Source organism: Podarcis pityusensis (assembly GCF_964106645.2).
Source record: "Podarcis pityusensis genome assembly, chromosome: 4".
Taxonomy (NCBI): Eukaryota; Metazoa; Chordata; class Lepidosauria; order Squamata; family Lacertidae; genus Podarcis; species Podarcis pityusensis.
The window spans coordinates 22,436,822-22,456,550 of record NC_138027.1 but is presented as its reverse complement, the minus strand read 5'-3'; the positions used below and the strand labels follow the sequence as shown (position 1 = coordinate 22,456,550).

Below are 19,729 nucleotides of genomic sequence, written 5' to 3'. Positions count from 1 at the left end.
CAGTATTTATGTGCTCAATTGTTGCTTCATGCAATATGTATCCTGCCCTGAGATCAACTGATAAAGGGCAGGTTAGTACAATTTAAATGAAGAAATAAATTAGTGCCTACTCAAAAGTAAGCCCCATGGAGTTCAGTGTGGTTGCATTCTTAAGCTGAAATCCTTTTTTTTTTTTTAATGATATTTATTAAAAGTTTAAGAGTTACAGAAAAAAGAGAAAAAGAAAACAACAAAAAATTTGACAAAACATACATTACAATACATAAAAAGAAAAACATAAAAAACAATACAACAATACAGCAAAAAAACAATAACATTAAAACACACATCCAATGTTCCAGATCTTTATCTTTCATTTACTTGTTTCATCAACCTCCTCACACCTCCCTTTTCGTATTCTAATTTAATTAATTGTTTCAGCAAATTCTTTCCATCTTTCTCAATTTTTGTTATATAATTTATCTTAACAATCTAACCTTTTAATTAACTCAACAAATCCTTTCCATCTTTCACTATATTCTGTCATTCAATTTACCTTAATTTATTTAACCTTATCTCACCATAAAAAAAACCTTAAAACTTAAAACTTAATACTTATTTGTACATAACTCCTTACATCATTTCTACTAAAGCCAAATAGTTTCATTCCAACATTTTTCCTAATACTCATTAATTTTACACTAATTCTCCAAAAAAAAAAAAATTAAAAAAAACTTTCTTCCAATCTTCATCCAACGTCTCTTCTTCCTGGTCTCGGGCATTGTCAGTCCTTCTTGTCCATTCCATCTAGTCCATCAACCTGGTGATCTTATGTCCGAGGCTCTTAAGTCTTTTCCATGTCCCTTCTGCAGATCTTCTTCTTGTTTATACCTGCACTTTCCTTTGTCTTTTGTTGATCTTTTTCTTAATTTCTTTCCTTTCTCATTGGGGGATAGGTCTCAGGAGGACTCCAAAAATATCTCCATCTCCCCTCAGCCGATCAGCCCATTCCCCACAGTCCCATTCCCCACAGTCAACACTGTAATCCAGGAAATATTTAAAAGCATGTTTCAAAGTCCTTCCAAAATTAAGGGCCCTCACAACTCCAGACCCCCCCTGGTCCACTCCAGATTCAAACTTCAAAAACAGCGGCTTATGCTCCTGCAAGGCCTCGGATCTCTCCATTTGTGTTACTTGAGATTCAACAGCAACCTCCTCCATTATCTTCTGCCCTTGCGCTTGCCCTGTCAAAACAAGTTCCTGGGCTGGTTCCTGAATGGTTTCTATATGGGTATTCGCCATTTGTCCAAAGTTTTTAACTGCAACAGTCATCAAATCCATCTTCTCATGCATCTGCTCCAGCAAAGTACTTGTCTTGCAAAAAGCAAGCACCAAAACTTCTTCTAAACACATTTTTATTCAAGGTCAGAGTCTGGTCTCACGATCCTAATCTTACAGCTGTGAAATCCCCAGATCGACTCCAGCAACAAATTAACAAGCTCCCTCTAGAGGAGACAATTTCTATTTGTATCCATCTTTTGAAAGCAGGACCAACAAAAGGAAATTACTTTCATTTTTCAAATATTTTGTTTCTTTTGAATGCAAGAGGCAACATTGGAATCAATTTGTTTCTCTTTTTTTTACTATCTGTCAAAAGACGTTCCATTCACAGTCAATGAACTTCCCCATAAATTTCTGTCTCTGACACCCCGTTCCCAGGTTTGAGACGGTGGAAATTTATCTTTCTTTACTCTCTCTCCTGCAGGCTTAAACAGTCAAAAATTCCCCCCCTTTTCTCCTGCTTCCAAGAGGGGTTTTGGTGGTGATAACTGAAGGAAATTTAGACCTTTATATACGACTTTCCAGACTTTAGCTTACAAAGTTTTGCTTCAATCTATTTACAAAAACGGGGGGCGGACTTCCTGTTTTGAGCCTTCCCGCTTCAGTGCCAAATTAAAATGTTTCTTAATCCAATTTTCCGTTCTACTCACGGGTACTTTAAACAATTGTCCACAGGAAAAAGTCAGCGCAACAGCTGTGCGGCTTCACTCCGTAAAAGTAGCGGTTGATTCAAAACACCACGCCACTCACCCCACGTCGCTTCGGATCCCCGAAAAAGGGTTTCCCTGCAAGTAGGGGAGGCGCTCCTGGTGTCAGCCGAATCCCACGTTCCCAGGCTTCCTCCGCCTGGGATTTTTAGAGGGTCTCCACCTTCGCCGCGGCGGCAAGACCCGATTTTCACGGCACGGGTTCCTCTCGGTCAGAGGAACTCCGCCATTGCCAATGGCGCTAACCCCGGAAGTCCCAGTCTTAAGCTGAAATCCTGCACTCACTCATCTGGGTTTAATTAACTCAATGGAACTTATTGTTCAACAGATATATGTAGGCTTACAATTAAGTGCCAGCAGGAATATTGCCTTAGCTTGAACCAACCCATTGTTTTGGGTTCCTGTTTCTTCAGTACATTCCAGTTTTAAGCCTATTACACAACTATTTTTTTTACCTCCTTTGACTAGGTGCAAATTATGGTTGTGCCTCACTAACAGAGAGCAAAAGCTGCAAAAAGATGCAAACCAGTAATGTCAAAAGAGTGGTGAGGAAGAAAGTTGAACGATAAGAGGGGAGAACCTATTTAAGTCAGTCCCTCTTCCCAGGGAACCCTGGGAATCGTAGTTCTGTGGAGGAGGTAGTGATTTCTTTCAGATAATCTCAGCACCCTTACCAGACTGTGAAACTCACAATTCCATGGCAGATAAACTGGTATATAATCAATAATGCTGATAGATACTTATCCAAAATGAAAAAAATGGTGGGTTTTGCAGGTGGGAAATATACCCAAGACCACTTCTCTGTGACCAAACAGGAAAAGGGGATTCTTCCATTCAGTTATTTTCTATCGTATCCTTAGGGAAATGAATGAGAGCAGTATTTCGACCCTTGTTGTAACTGTGATGGAACTCACCTTTCTGTAAACAAGAATAGGAAATGCCATGTAAACAAGGAGTGGGGAACCTCTGGCTCATTCCTCGCAAACCACACCCACCTGTGTTACACCTGACATCATTGTATGTAACACCAGGTGTGTAGCAGGTAATCTAAGTGGCTACAAAGCAGCAATCAGGAGCTCCCAATTGCTCGTTTGCTAGAACTCATGGGCAGTGACAGGAGAACTGGGGGGGGGGGGAATCACATTTGGCACCAATGTGCCCCTTTGGTTTCAGATAGTACATGGGTAAAGGTAAAGGGACCCCTGACCATTAGGTCCAGTCGTGGCCGACTCTGGGGTTGCAGCGCTCATCTCACTTTATTGGCCAAGGGAGCCAGCATACAGCTTCCGGGTCATGTGGCCAGCATGACTAAGCCGCTTCTGGCAAACCAGAGCAGCGCACGGAAACGCTGTTTACCTTCCCGCCAGAACGGTACCTATTTATCTATTTGCACTTTGATGTGCTTTCGAACTGCTAGGTTGGCAGGAGCTGGGACCGAGCAACGGGAGCTCACCCTGTCACGGGGATTCGAACCGCCGACCTTCTGATCGGCAAGTCCTAGGCTCTGTGGTTTAACCCACAGCGCCACCCACGTCCCAGTACATGGGTAGACAAGTATAAAAAGCCAGGGACACAAATTTCCGCGACCCTCTAGCAGGTATGGTGGTTCATTTACCAGAAGTAATGCATTTAGTTTTAACTCTGGAAGTGTATACTCAGTTCTGACCAAACGAAGACTCCTACAGCAAAATATACATCAGAAGGCTTAGTTTACTCACTACTAATGTACACCAAGGATTTCTTAAATATTTCCCTTTCTGGTAGTCAGCAGTCATAGGTGGCCCACATCAAATATTTATAATTGCTGGTAACAGGACTGTATTGCCAGACTTGGCACTGGAAAGCTATCACATTTTATTCTTGCTCGCTTGATCTTTCTCTTGCAGAAGATCTACATCCGTTCAAATGTCCTTCTTGCACTGTGGGGATTGGCAGTAAATATAATATGATAATGATCCATGGGTCTATTGTGGCTCTGGCCAGGGTAAAACTGAGAGGACAAATTCCTGACTTCTTCTTGTTGTTGTTTAGTCGTCTAGTCGTATCCAACTCTTCATGACCCCATGAACCAGAGCATGCCAGGCACTCCTGTCTTCCACTGCCTCCCGCAGTTTGGTCAAACTCATGTTGGTAGCTTCAAGAACACTGTCCAACCACCTCGTTCTCTGTCGTCCCCTTCTCCTTGTGCCCTCCATCTTTCCCAACATCAGGGTCTTTTCCAGGGAGTCTTCTCTTCTCATGAGGTGGCCAAAGTATTGGAGCCTCAGCTTCAGGATCTGTCCTTCCAGTGAGCACTCAGGGCTGATTTCATTCAGAATGGATAGGTTTGATCTACTTGCAGTCCATGGGACTCTCAAGAGTCTCCTCCAGCACCATAATTCAAAAGCATCAATTCTTCGGCGATCAGCCTTCTTTATGGTCCAGCTCTCACTTCCATATATCACTACTGGGAAAACCATAGCTTTAACTATACGGACCTTTGTCGGCAAGGTGATGTCTCTGCTTTCAGAACTCAGAACTAAAAGACAATGAGCTGTTTTGTACAATACACTAAATTAAATCTTAGCAAACATGTGGGATCTTGAAGAGGAGCTTGCAGCCATTTTTCTTCTTCCCAGGCTGAGACCTAAACCACAAATCTCAGTTCAGACAACACACTGCCAAACCTTGGCTTAGCACAGCACAGCATGGCAGCAAATACTACCAGGTAGCAAAGTGGCTGCAAACTCCTCTTCGGAAGCCTGCAAGGTTTGGCTCAAATTGTTGCGGGAACTGGGCCAATATAAAAGTCAGGACAAAAACCTTGCAAATTTTACTTAAAATATCATTATATACCAATCTTTGCTTCTAAACACAATGATTATAATTGCATTTAGCAGCTAATTTTTGTTTACTGTGCAAGGATGCATTTTATTAAAAAGATTTCCAGCATTTTATACCATTTTGCAATTATTTGCCGAGTAATAAATCCAAATTAGTGTTGCTAATTTTTAAGGACTCTGTGCACACCTGATAGCTTTAACCTGCATGCTAAACAACAATTAGTAGGCAGCTTGATATTAAGTGTCACGGTATTCTAAACTGTGGTACCAATTTTTAAATGGGGAAAAAAATCATTTCATTTCAAAAGCAATGGCTACAATACATTCAAAACAAAGTGTGAATGTGGGTGGGTACCATATAAGTGTGGGTTTTTTTAGGATTTTAAACGCATTCAGCTAGACAGAGTGATAATTCTTCTTTCAGACCTTCCTGCCCAATATGCAAAAGTTGGGAGTCAAGTCAGAATGGACAGCAGGATTGGCCAGTGCATGTTTTCTGAGAGTGCATAGAGGCAAACGCCTACACAGAACTCAGCTGGGAGCACAAACTGTTTTCTGTTAATAGTGGGAGTTATAATTATTGTGACTTTAGGAATAATAATTATCAGATGTGAAGTTACTGACATCCTCCACCCACCTTCCTGGTCGGCCTCTCCCCCAGGTTCCATTGCAATGTTTACATTCATAAGATATGAGAGGATACATACAAATGGATTTTTTCCTGGTTGGAGTAATGATTGGACCAGCTCTTGGCTGTTTTGCATTTCAGATATCATTGTAGTCATACACCCCATTAATTTATTTTTCCACAATGCTGTTTTTATCTACCTCGTGATACAGCAGATCAGAATGCTCTTCAGAGGGCATCATTTTTTTAATGACCTACATTTCAACTCTGCCTTTTGTGATTTGGCATCAACAAAGGCTGGGACCTGCTGAAACTTTGCCCTTCCCTGGAATTCCAATTGCCTTTGGATATTTTAGATCATACTGGCTAAACTTTTTTTAGGGCAAGGGCTGTTTACCCATGGACAAGCTGATATAGCTCAGTTGGTAGAGCATGAGACTCTTAATCTCAGGGTTGTGGGTACGAGCCCCACCTTGGACGACAAAAATCCAGTCCATTCCAGCTGTTCCACCAAGTATACGGGGGTTAGTGAGGGTTCTATCATACTTTATAGCTCAGGAGCAGGGACCTGAATCTGGCCAACACCATCAGTTTCTCAACCAGTCACCTCCAGGCTTGACTACTGTAATTTGCTCTACGTGGGGCTGCCCTTGAAGCTGTCCCAGAAACTCCAGCAGGTGCAGAATGCTGCAGCGAGGCTCCTCACGGGGTCTCTGCCATGGAAGCATATTCACCCAGTGCTTTTCCAGCTGCACTGGCTCCCGGTGAAGTACAGGGTCAGATTTAAGGTGCTGGTTTTGACCTTTAAAGCCCTTCACGGCCTAGGACCCTCATACCTACGGGACCGCCTCTCCCGGTATGCCCCACGGAGGACCTTAAGGTCCATAAATAGTAACACTCTAGAGGTCCCGGGCCCTAAAGAAGTCAGATTAGCCTCAACCAGAGCCAGGGCCTTCTCAACACTGGCTCCGGCCTGGTGGAACGCTCTGTCTCATGAGACCAGGGCCCTGCAGGATCTGATTTCTTTGCGCAGGGCCTGTAAGACAGAGTTGTTCCACCTGGCCCTTGGCTTGGAGTCAATTTGATTCCCTCCCCCTCTTTCTTTTTCCTTTTCCTCCTATGATGAGGCTGCATTTTAATTGTTTTAATGTTGTATTTTAATCTTGTTTTTAAGTTGTATTCATTTAACTAATTTTTATGATTGGTTGTTAGCTGCCCTGAGCCCAGCCTTGGCTGGGGAGGGTGGGGTATAAATAAAATTTATTATTATTATTATCCCCACTCACTCCAATACAGACCTTCTCATATTGAGAAGGGGATTTCTAAGCGGGTTTGGCTGAGTATGCTTCGAGGCCTTCCCAGGAAGCCTGTTAATGCAGGAAGGTGAGGATGGATCAGGCAGGGAGAGAGACATGTTCGAGGTGGGGCATATGCAACCTCGTAGCCCCTCTGTGCTGCCCCTGTGCTTTATCTGAACACATGAATAGGGCTAGTGAGGTATTCCTACATCCTTTCCCCTGGCATGAGCTAGTATTGGGGGGTGGGGGGTGGGGAAGTCCGTATAAATTCATTCCAATTCACAGCGCACCAATCCGAGAGAAATGCTTTGCATTTACATCCACACCACAGCATGATTTTCTCCCTCCTAATTTAATGCATGGGTTTAATTATACTTGCCTGGCACAATACCTGCTAATCTTCGCAGTTATCTCATATAGCAATTAATTCAAACAGGAACAGACTTGATCCTACAGTTCTTCAGCGCCTCTGGGCTAATTGCTGCAAGATCCTGCCGATTATTTTGGAACACTTTCCTGTACTCTGCCTTAATTTTTTTAAACATACCTTCCAGCTTTTATTTTTATTTTTTAAAAAACCCAACAACTTTGAAAACACTCGTTGAGAATGAGGGGGTTTAAAGTCTCCCACGCTATAGCACTGTATCTGAATGTGCAAGCAACATAGCTGAAGAATTCTCACGTCTTCCCATTCATTAAAACTATATGTGTCAGCAGGACCTGCCCCCAGCAACATTGAATTATGGCTGTGGTAACCATCACAGTCGGGCTTTTCCCCCTTCTTTTTGGCCAGGTGCAGAGACTTTATGCGTGACACACAAAAGAGCATCTTTGTTGCTTGACAGAAGACAAGCGAAATCAAAATGACCATTCATGTTTATGTGTCTAAATGAGTCTGGGAAATATATCCCAACATGTTAGTCAGCTTGGGGTTTTTTTGGGGGGGGGGGTTTAAAAGCAGAATACTGTCCTGGATGAATAAGTTTCACTGCGGGGCATCAGAGGAGATGGCATTTTTAAAAGGACAATCCTGTAGTTCATGAACCACTTCAAAGCAAGCTGGGAACAGCCTCTGCAGGAGTAGGACCTTGGAAAAACCATTTCACTTCATCATGCTTACCCAAACCAAGATGCTAAGGCAGCAATTGATGCCAGAGAATGATTCCAGCAATACAACATCCAAAGGGAAGAGTCATTTGCCAGTTGCATTATTCGTTACCTGAGATGCCTGTCCAAAATAATAAATTATTTGGTTAGGGGATGAAGCCCCACAGCCTGTTTTCAGCGCTGAGCAACAAGGTCATCCGAAGAGACTGGTTCATGTGCAGAGTGCCTTCCTATGCTGTGAGCTGCAAAATCAGATCCAGTTGCACTATGTTTCTTACAGCTCAAAGTCTCTCCCCACTGCCAGCATTATGTACTACTCACAAGTTGAGCTCTCAAAGCAAATTCAAATCCTGAAAACTACCAACATTGTTTTATCTAGTTCAGTGGTAGTTCCAAGCAGGGAAACACAGACAGGAGAGTGTCTTGATGCACAGTGAGCTTGATGTGCCCAGCTTTATGCACAGGGGGCCTCTGCAGCAGGGATGGGAAAGTTTTGGTCCTACAGATGCTGATGCGACTCCCAACTCCCATCAGCTGTAGCCAGCAAGACCACCAATCAGATATTTTAAATTTATTGAGTAACAATAAACACTGCTTGATTGCTAAAAACAAATAAAAGAAAACTCAAAACGGTTGACAAAAAGAGCATTTTAAATGATTTTTTTAAAGGAAATCACAGTTGTTGAGCTTTCCTTGGAAAACCACAGGGGTAAAAATACCCCATATATTCAGCTGAGAGGGGGGCAGAACCTCAGATAATTGAGTATTTTTTAATGTGGATCTTCCCCCCCTGCTTCCCCCCCCCCTTGGCTATGCCCATGCTGGGTAGGCTTGTTTAAACAAAAATGTTTTTAGCAGGTACTGAAAGTGATCTCATGGGTTAACTGGTCCCAAGTTGTTAAAGGCTTTATACGCTAATATATACATTGATCTTGGCCTAGTAGCAAATGGGCAATCAGTGCAGATATCTGAACACAGGTATTATAACGCTATCGAGGGACTCAGCTACATTGGCAAAGAAAGAACGCTTTATATGCGTTGTTTATGCATTCTTACACTGTGACACCAGATGGCGCTGTGGAGTTCCGTTCTGCCAACCTGATTTCTCATACAAAGTTTGCAACACATTTAACTGAAACGCTTCTTTGATGTGTCCTAGATCCAGCCAAGGTCTGACTTTTGTTAGCAATTGTGCTGTACCATTCAGCAGCGTCTGCATCAAGCGCTAGGGAAGCATCCCCCCAAAAGCACATTGCATGTACCCCATTGCAGCTTTAAAGACGTACTACTGAATGCACACAAGCCGGGGCGAAGCTAAGGGGATACCCTTTCTGATACACTTGTATTGGGACTGGTTAGAATGGAAGGAAAAGAGCTCAGCAGTAGATGGCTCCAGAGTCGACAGCAGGTATGGCCAAGGGGGTCAATTAACTATAGGTTTGTCCCCATCCTCCTCTTTGCTGAATTCTACAAGATTGAGGAAGAGGAAGCCGAGAGGCGGCGTCACTCCCTGGGCTGATTGCAAGTAGACAGGCAAGGCGGGTGAGGGCAGGCTGAGGTTGGGGCAGTGCCCCATAAGTCCTTAATTAGCCTGCCTCCACTTCTTACATTATCTGCATTCTGAAAGTGAGGCAAGGCATGTGCCTGTATGCAAATGCAGATTTAGGGTAGAGCGACCAGTTCCGCCGCCCTGGGCGCCGGGCCTAGAAACCACCGCAGGGCATCGCAACTATGACCTAGCAAATTGAGCAGAACAGAAGGAGGAAAGGGCGCCAAATTTTGGCTTCGTACAAGGCACCACTGACATCTGAAAGGCCAACGTCTGTCCCTGGCAAGTTATATACCCTTACTTCCTTACTGCACCCAAGGGACCACTACAAGGGACATGGGTGGCGCTGTGGTCCAAACCACTGAGTCTCTTGGGCTTGCCGATCAGAAGGTCGGCGGTTCAAACCCGCGCGACGGTGGCGAGCTCCCGTTGCTCTGTCCCAGCTGCTGCCAACCTAGCAGTTCAAAAGCATACCAGTGCAAGTAGATAAATAGCTACTGCTGTGGCAGGAAGTTAAACGGCGTTTGCATGCACTCTGGCACTCATCACGGTGTCCCGTTGCGCCAGAAGTGGAAAGCTGTCTGCGGACAAACACCATCTCCCTTGGCCTGAAGTGAGATGAGTGTCGCACCCCACAGTCGCCTTTGACTGGACTTAACCATCCAGGGGTCCTTTCCCTTTCCCTACACACACTTTTCTCTCATCATTACAGTGTCTTCTGTTCATCTGCAGCTGCACAATGATGCAAAACTGAATGAAAAAAGAGAGGGGGAAGAAGCAAGTGCGTGGCTTCAGTTGCCAATTGGACCTGCTTCTAGTTGACAAGCAGTACTGTAGTTTGGAAGCTGGATCTGGGAAAGTGGGTTTGGGGGGGAAACAGACCCACTGAAATCAGAAACTGTGCAAAGTCAATAGAAACATTCAGCAAGGCTATGTGGGACGTCCCTGCAAAAGAACACCATGTGTGGGGAATGGAGTTCTGAACAGCAGCAATTTGTACTGCAACCTTTTGTTGCAGGTCCTGTTTGCAAATAAAGGATGCAGATGGGACCCACAACCAAAGGTGTCAATGCATCTCTATTCCCCTAATACAGATGCTCCTGTTCAGGTTTCCAGCCAGACACTCCTTCCTGCAAGCTTACAAACTTATCTAAAAATCCATTCCTGATGGTGAGGAGCAGAGTGCTTTCAACCCAATAGGTGCTAGGCCACCTGAATTTGCCTACTGCCTTATCCATGACAACTAATAATATAACACTGTACTGTATCCAAAAAAGCTAAATGTGAGCCGGGTTGACCACGTGCCTCCCAGACGTTTCGGACTACAACTCCCATCAGCCCCTGCAGTCCTAAACATCTGGAGAGCAGGAGGTTAGCAAGGCCTGGGCTGGCTGTACACAGCCTCCATCCTTTGGATTGCTTTATGTCCTGGCTACCTCACAGCTTGATAACTTTTGCTGGCTCTGGCCAAAGCAAATATTTCCATCCCTGCTCCAAGACTTGAAAAGCAAATATTTAGCCAGAATGAAGCGCGGCCTGCTCTTTGCCTCTCTCAGTCTCTTCCCGTGCATGGACGGGAGCTGAAGTTCCCAACTACTGTACACTCCCCAGAGCAACCCCTCTGCCGCCTTGGGGAAGGGAGAGCCCGCCTCCCTGCAAACAAGGGATTGGCACGTTCCCTCCCTTCGGCCCCGGGCGGCCTCGCCTGGATTAGCCGAGCGGGGAAGGCAGTCACCCGGAGGCGCTGCGGGAGCCTCTCCCGGAGGTGTGCGCGCCGCGCGCCTCGCACCTGCGCGCCGCCCCGTCGCGGCAACCTGTTTCGCTTCGCCCCGTCCGAAGGCAGGAAGGGCGCCGCTGCCGGCGCGGGAGCCTCACCTGGCCGGCGAGGCGGGGGCTTGCCAGGGGTTTGTTGTGGGGGGCGATGCTGTGGGCGCATTGCAGGCGGCTCAGGGTCATCGGCCCCGGCTGACCTCCGCAGCGCCGGATCCACGATGAGCAGGGATCCTCGCCGGGTAGATCTCAGCTTCTTGAACGAGGAAGAAGCCAAGCAGATCTTCCGCGTGCTGGAGCGGGACTCGCAGCTCAAAAGGGCCGAGAAGGAGAGGATCAGGTACAGCCAGGTCCCTTTAGTGCTGGACCTCTGGGTGGGGGCACCTAAGTTCTGGGAACCAGCTAAACCCGCGGGGTGATGGAGTCCCTTTTAGGAGGACACGTGGAGATGTTGTCTAGACCTTGTAATATGGGTGCTAATGACTCTTTCAATCTTCCCTTGATCCCAAGCTAGTTGATCTAACTTTTTATTGTGCACCCTGGAGCTATGGTGTTTTCCTCTGTTGCTGCTGCTGCTTTACGACCCAATCCTGCATGCATTTATTGGGGCTTTTAGTGGGAGGTGATTTTCATGTCCGCAATAAATTTCCTTCACAAGAGTGGTGCCAAGCTAGACTCTGGACTTCTTGACCTTGAAGCGCTACGCCTGAGTTTTAAAATGTCTGGCGAGCTGGAAGTATACTTGCTGAATGTTTTGAGGAGGCAGGAGGCAGTTTGCACATGCTCCAAGAAAACACTGTTTTTTATTTTGAATTATTAAGGTCGCTAGGTTCAGAGCTAGGCCCCAGAATTCAAAAGAAGCCGCAAGGCTGACCTCAGAGGAATCTTGGTTCACATTGTGTTACTTATATTTCAGGTTTATAAACCGCTTTACAGCCAAAAGCTATCAAAGCAGTGTGTTGTAATATAAAATGAGAGAAATTGCAAAAGATACAGACTTTAAAAACAATTTAAAAATACACTTTGGGGGAAACTTTCTTAAACAATAAAGAGTCTGGTGGGGTGTTATGACATGACATTAAAAAAGAAAGAGCTGAATATTTTTCTTCTGTGAGCTGGATAAAACAGGGCATTTATTAGAATGAACTTTTGATATTTAGGCTGCCATCATGCACCTGCTTACCTGGAAAGAAGTCCCATTGAACTTGATGAGGCTTACTTCTGAGTAGACATGTATAGGATTGCACTTTGGGGCTTCTTTCCAGGTAAACTTGTGTAGGATTGCGCAAATAAATGTTCCTTTTTTGTTGTCTGTAGACTCTACCATATTTACAGCATGCACACACTGCAAGAAGTTCTTGCCATTCCTGTTAAAAAAAGCCTTACGCTTGGCTCCCATGTGATGACATGGGTTTTGATGCTTGCTTCAGCGCTTTCAGCCCATAATGAGCCAGCTGTGTGCATAGGCTGGCATGCAGAGGCTTTGGTGTTGGCATGCCACCACAGATCAACCTCATCGTCAATGCCAAAACCAAATCTTGTGCATGCAGGTGAATATGTAAGCCTGCCTTAATGCAGATAGAAGTCAGCAAAGGCTTTCCATTCAATCTCATGTGCTGAATCCATTAGGAGAATCGACCTACACAGTGCAATCCTGTACTTTTCTACTCAGAAGTAAGTTTCATGGGGTTTACTTTTGGGTAAGTGGGTACAGGATTGCAGCTAGCATGCACGACTTAAGGCCAGAGCTTTCCTGGTCATTTTTCCTTGAGAGCAAGCCCCACCGAAATAACCCTCGCTGGGTGCCAAAGTAAACAAGCATAAGGCCCGGTTCTTAGGCCTTTCACCTACACAGGAAGTTAAGATGTGTGTGAGCCTCTCTGTTTGTCATCATATAGATATATATTTGGCAGTGTTAGAAACTCGGCTATATAAGCTAGGCGCCAAATGGCGCCTTATACCAAGGTTACAGTCGCCAAAATGGAATGCCTAGTTTCCATTTTGGGGCCAGACATCTCAGAAGTCATGTTTTTCAATGCAGCTTTTTGACTCCTGGAATTCATTCTGATTGTGCAGATAAAATATAACAGATAGATTCTACAGGATGTGTTGCTAGTGTGTGGAAAGAGTAAAGGTCCAAGGATTCCCCAGGCGTGGACATCCAGATGGTGGAGACTTCAGGCGCCAACATGGCGCTGGGGCTTCTTCACTTGGTTGCAAGTGGCCAATAGCCAGGTGCAAAATGTGTTTGGTGCCCAGAGAATTCCGAACTCTGATTTGGCATATTGGACACTTTTAACGTGGGGCTGACTGTAGCAGAGAAATCAAACGTTCAGTGTAGGTTTGGAGATTTGAGCCTCGATCCAAGGCTCTGCTGCCTCCTCGTCCGTGTTTGTGTAGAGGGGAAGAGGTGTCTTCTCCATGTGATTTTTGTACAGTGGTTTAGTGTCTGCATCTAACAAAGCAGGAAGGGACAGGGTAGCTATTTTCTGGGTTCGGTTGCTATTTTAAGTCTTCTCCCAAGCGGCTTGTTTCCCTCTCTCACTCTCTGAAGGACTTTGCCCTGGAGCTTGGGCAGAGCAAAGAGTACAGAGCTGTTTCAGATGGTCACTACAGTATTAGTGGTGTGTTGCTGAATTTGGCGTCTTTGCCTTCGGGACAGCAGTTCCCAATTTTTTCACCTGCATGTGTTTTTCTCCCTCTCTGTCATTCCAGGGCATGGTGTCATCAAGTGAAATTGACCGATGGGAGGGGTCAGGACAAAGTCCTTTTTTGACAGTGCACATGGTTAAACTGTGACGTTCACTACAGGACGTAGCAACCGGCAACTTAAGACGTCTATAAAATGGGCTTAATTGGATTTGTGGGTAATATATCGCCCCAATCTGGTTTGTTGTCATACCGGTTTCATAATTTTTGACCTAGCAATATTATTATTATTATTATTATTATTATTATTATTATTATACTGCCCTATACCCTGGGGTCTCAGGGCAGTTCACAGAATAAAATACCTAATAAAATTAAAAACAACAACCCAATACAACGCCCCTCCTACAAAAAAACACATTTTAAAAGGGCATAGGATGTAAATCAGATCAACCAAAGTCCTGGTTAAAAAGGAATGTTTTTGCCTGGCGCCTAAAGGTGCATAATGAAAGTGCCAGGTGAACTTCCCTGGGGAGAGCATTCCACAAATGGGGAGCCACTGCAGAGAAGGCCCGTTTTCATGTTATATTGCGAATCATGATGTGTGTGTGTGTGTGTGTGTGTGCACGTACGCAAGCTGTGCAAAAATCATGATGCGTGGGGGGGGGGGAGTGAAGCCAGCCAATGTCTCTACATAGCTCCATCCTTATTTCAGACATTGTGATATATCGATATATTGCAATGTTTAGCTGGTGATATATAACAGTGTTGAAAACCAGATATCGCCAGGCCCTAATTCCCACCAGGATCAGAGGCAGTATACCACAGATCACTGTGGTATACTGTGGGAAAGTTTCTCTCACAAGTTCCAAAGATCTAAGGAGCCCATTTGATGGTAACTCGCAGCAGGGCTTCTGTGGCTGCCCCGGATCTGTCTATTAAGATATGATAGATACCCACTATCTGCAATTTCTGGAAACAATATAGGTTGGTTTCCGAGTACACCCTTGTGTCTTCTGAACCCAGAACTCTATTTGAGTGATGGGACTTTGGCGAAGAGGCAGAGCTGTAGTTAAGGGTTCTTCAGCTGATAAATCTGAAGCCATCACCTGAGGCACACAATTTGCCCTATCTCCCACGACACAGGTAGACATTAGATATCATGATCAGTTCTTCATGTTGGCTCACTCCAAATTGCATATTGGAATGGCAGTATCCCTGTGATGCTGTGGTTAAAAGGTAAAGATAAAGGGACCCCTGACCGTTAGGTCCAGTCGCAGACGACTCTGGGGTTGTGGCGCTCATCTCGCTCTATAGACCGAGGGAGCCGGCAAAGAGCTTCTGGGTCATGTGGCCAGCATGACTAAGCCGCTTCTGGCGAACCAGAGCAGCGCACAGAAACGCCGTTTATCTTCCCGCCGGAGCGGTACCTATTTATCTACTTGCACTTCATACATTCGAACTGCTAGGTTGGCAGGAGCAGGGACTGAGCAACGGGTTCTCACCCTGTTGTGGGAATTCGAACCGTCAACCTTCTGATTGGCAAGCCCTAGGCTCTGTGGTTTAACCCACAGCGCTACCTGCGTCCCTGATGATGCTCCAGTTAACCTGCCTCTAAAACATTCCCGCTCTGTTTCAGAGTTAATGTCTTGGATATCCAAGGTGTGAGACATGATACACCACAACGTCCATTTCCCTCTACAGTATTGGGAAATTTTCTATGTGTGATGTTTTACAATTTTTAAATGTATGCTGTAAGCTGCCCAGAGTGGCTGGGGAAACCCAGACAGATGGGCGTGATATATAAATAATGAAATGATTATGATAACGGCAAGTATTTTGCTAGTAAAATAATTACTTAGCATATATACAGCACTTTTCTCAATAGTCCAAAGTGCTTCATATATTTCAGGCTGTACATCAACCCTGCAAGGTATGAGGGTACTGTTAGCTCCATATTTCAGATGGGGTCTGGGAGTGAGAGATAATAGCTAGCCCAAGGCCACCTATGGCACTTGTGGCTGCGTTGTGATTTGAGCCTATGATAGCTGAAGCTCTTTACCACAGAATTACAGAAGCTTAAATCTCCAGTGTTAAGTGGTGCATGCCGGCACCTCATATAAAGAAGGTTGTCTTTTATCTGTAACCACAAGTATGTGAATATTCATACTATGGCACCTTCATGAAGGGCTTGATAACTTTATGAGAAGGTGCTTACTTGATGACTAGGTGAATTCTCAACATTATCACTGTACCAATGAGCAGGCTCTGCTACGTACTTTTTCTTGTACCAACTAGGTTCAAACGTTGTTTTTAAATAGACAGTGTTATGCACCAGACTGGTAATAACCTGGCTGAGAGCTGAAAAACATGAATGACAGAGTTGCCCTATGTATCTGTGCATGGACTGTACCATTTCAAACGGCAGGTGGAAGATTAGATGTATAAATGGTTTGCCATTTATTATTCTTATTCTTTTTAAAAAAACAGTTTCAAACTAGACTATTTTCCCGGGCTTGTTAGTTATTTATGTGCATCAAATTTTTTATATAATGGGACTTGTAAGACATTCTGAAATGTGTAGTAGTGCAGCCAAGCCACAGGCCCATCCCATGAGTCTGCCAATCAGATAGCTTGGTTTCAAATCTACATCCATTAGAACAAAGAATGGGATTGGTGGATCACAAACCGGTTCAGGCATGCTGGCGAACTATGGTTTGGCACTATGTGATGATGCGCTTGCTTCTCTCCTTGCGTGCTATGATTCCCTGCATCTGTAGTTTGCAGTAAAGCCATAGTTTGTCATTTCATCCAAATTAACAAAATGTGGCTTGTACTTGCTCTGCAAATCAGAATGTGAAACTGGAGCTTGACCCTGATTTTGAGGGCAAGAACAAACCATAATTTGCCAGTTTGGACAAAAGAGAAACTGCAGTTTGCTACAGGAAAGTGCAGGGCCAAACCAGTACAGCATTGTGTCTAAACTAGCCTGTGTTTTATATGATGAATCAACTAAGATTTATTTGAGTGGGGAGATGGAGAAAGCCGATTTCTCTCTGAGATAGGAAACCGTGACATGTGTTCTGTTCTGTCATGTATGATTTAGCTGAAATTATGCATTGCAATGGTTGGGCTGGATGCCCCTGAAGTCCCTTTAGCAATAAAATTCTATGATTCTTGGAGTGAACTTTGGCATCGAACGTGTGTGTGTGCGTGCACATGCACGTGCAACAGAAAGTGTGTTAACTTGTTGGCATCAGAGCCACAGGTCAGGTGCAAAACACTAGCAACAAATTCCAAGGAAGGAGCTGCAGAAAGGGAAGGATGAGCCATAATGAGAGGAAATTTCCCCCGATAGGGTTGTAGGAGGAAGAGGTGAAGAATAAACTTTTGCCTGCCGTTGGGGTCAAGAAAAAGAGCTTCCGGCTGTGTTCTCTTCCCCTGCCCAATACAATTTCCTTGAGTTAAAAATGAGGTGAGGCTGGGGGAAGAAAAATGGAAGATGTATTTTCTCCGGTGAACTTTTCTGTTTTCGTTCACTGCTTCTATAAGCAAACTCTGGGGAGCAAATTAGTTGTCCAAGGAATACAGCAGTGTTCATACAGCAAGGTTTTCTCCAACATTAGATGTGTCCCTCAATTAGTGCAACTGGTTTCTGTTGTTTATCAATAGCCTCCTAACAAGTATTTATTCCCCAGAGTTTTGTTGCAGAGTCTTGTTTCCCTTGGCTCAGGATCGGAGGGGGGATTCGCTGGGGATGGCAGTCATTTCAGAGTGATCCTTTTCGTGTGCTTTGAGTGGCTCATGGTCTTCCTGGTGGTCATAGCCTTTGCACAGACACACGCGAGCAACTTCCCTAACAAAGCTACTTTTGTCGCAAACTTTTCAACGGTTCACAGTCAGATTTTGCAAAAGCTATAAATGAATAGGAGGGAAAAGAGCCCAAGGTGTTTTAGCTGTAAGACTGTACCATCTTAGCTTTTTATAATTTGTTCTGCTAAAGCATGTTTCTGGAGCTCAGTGTTCTGGATCTCACATGGAGGGCTTTTCACTATGGAGAAATGGGGGGGGGCAACCTTTAAACACAACGTGTACATTTCTTCCCTTGGCCTTTGTTGTTAGGACATGGAGCAGAGAGACCTTAAGGGCAGAGGGCCTTCTCGGTAGTGGCGCCCACCCTGTGGAATGCCCTCCCATCAGATGTTAAGGAGATGAGTAATTATTTAACATTTAGGAAACATCTGAAGGCAGCCCTACATGGGAAAGCTTTTAAGGTTTAATGTTTTACCTTGTTTTTATATATGCTGGAAGCCGCCCAGAGTGGCTAGGGCAACCCAGTCAGATGGGTGGGGTACAAATAATATATTATTATTATTATTATTATTATTATTATTTACAATCTAGTGAGAATATGTGTTAATCTGAGGGACACTGATCTTTGGAGGTTACTGCCTTAAAGTTCAATTACAATCTGTCCCTTTAAGTCCTGATCCAACACTCTTAACCCCACACTTTCTCTCTCATTGGACTCCAAGTCCCATCAGCCTCAGCCAACATGGCCATTGGTCATGGACAATGGGAGTAGTCCAACATCTGGAGAGCCACAGATGCCCCCATCTCTGCTGTAGTGTAATCCCACATAGCTGTAGTATGTGTGTGAACCCTCAAGGCCACGTTCATGCCATACAGTTAAAGCACTATTATTGTACTTTGAACACTCATGGCCTTCTCCTCCCAATAAATAAATAAAAAAATTCTGGGAGCTACAGTTTGTTAAGGGTTCTGAGAGTTGTTAGGAAACGCCCCCCCTCCCCAAATTCGCACCATTTTGCTGCAATGCCCAGAGTTCTCTTTGAAGAGGGATCGATTGAATTGGCCATTGATATAGGGCAATTTTCACTGGAAAACACTCACTTTGCACTGGGAAATTTTCTGATGCTCTTCAGAATGAGGTCATTTAGCATCTTTTTACTTGTACTTAGTAAACAAAGCTAAAAACTTTAAAACTTCCAAACATGCCTAATGTTGTATTCGAAATTGGCATTCATTGTTACTGATGAAATATATGAAACAGAAAAATTTCTGTGGAAAGATAAACCCCGCAAAAGTGATCATAATTGTAGTGGGGGGGGGGTGAGGTTTGTGTGTGTGTGTGTGTGTGTGTGTGTGTAAAAAGAGAGAACGAGAGATAAGTCAACTTTCCATGAAAAGAATTTTATATCCACAAATGTTAATGGATGAATAATAATTGTACAGCAAGGACACAAGATACTGGCATAAATTGTATCAATTATATTTACTTGCCCCCCTCCAATTATTAAAGAAGGAAGGAAGGTCCATTAAAAACACAACCTTTTGAGTATTTAGCAGCTTACTGTTCCTGTGGTGTCCTAATAATGGTTATTTTTTTAGAAAGCTGAATCATTGGTAGTAGTTTTAAGGCAACAGGCCCTTACTTTGGGGGAGCTTTTCTAACAAACTGGATAGTACGCTGAAATGAGATGGACGAACCGGATGTTATTTAAAAGTAATTAGCTAGGTTGGGCAAATGGTCATTTAAAACAGGTTCACTGAGGGCCATAAGTTTCCTCTTGTGACAAAGCTATCTATCACCTAGTGTGAATATTTACCACAATCTGCTACTAACATTACTTCAAGGGCTGGTTAGGTTACAGTCACAACACCTCATTATAACTGTGCGGAAATACAAAGAAGTGGCATGTAATTAATGTTATTGAGTGTAATGTAATGAGTGACATTGAAGGAATCTGGTGGGAATTGAATATCATGTGAGAATAAAAAAAAATCTAGTGGTGTCACATCAAAAGTGATTCCCAGGTTTACTCTTGACTACTGTGGGGAAATTACTTCTGAGAGGG

The 19,729-nt window shown here is 44.2% G+C and overlaps 1 protein-coding gene across 2 annotated transcripts in view; it reads left to right on the top strand.

The window, feature by feature from the left end:
• The window catches only part of EXPH5 (exophilin 5), a 55,868-nt gene that overhangs the window by 4,042 nt on the left and 32,097 nt on the right, over positions 1 to 19,729 (top strand). The window contains exon 1 of one of the 2 annotated variants that reach the window (XM_081001749.1): positions 11,319 to 11,541. The exons of the other annotated variant lie outside the window; for it this stretch is intronic. Coding sequence (XP_080857875.1) covers positions 11,423 to 11,541 — 119 coding nt within the window. The 5' untranslated portion in view covers positions 11,319 to 11,422. Of the gene's footprint in view, positions 1 to 11,318; positions 11,542 to 19,729 lie in introns of those variants that run through there. 2 annotated transcript variants of the gene reach the window in all.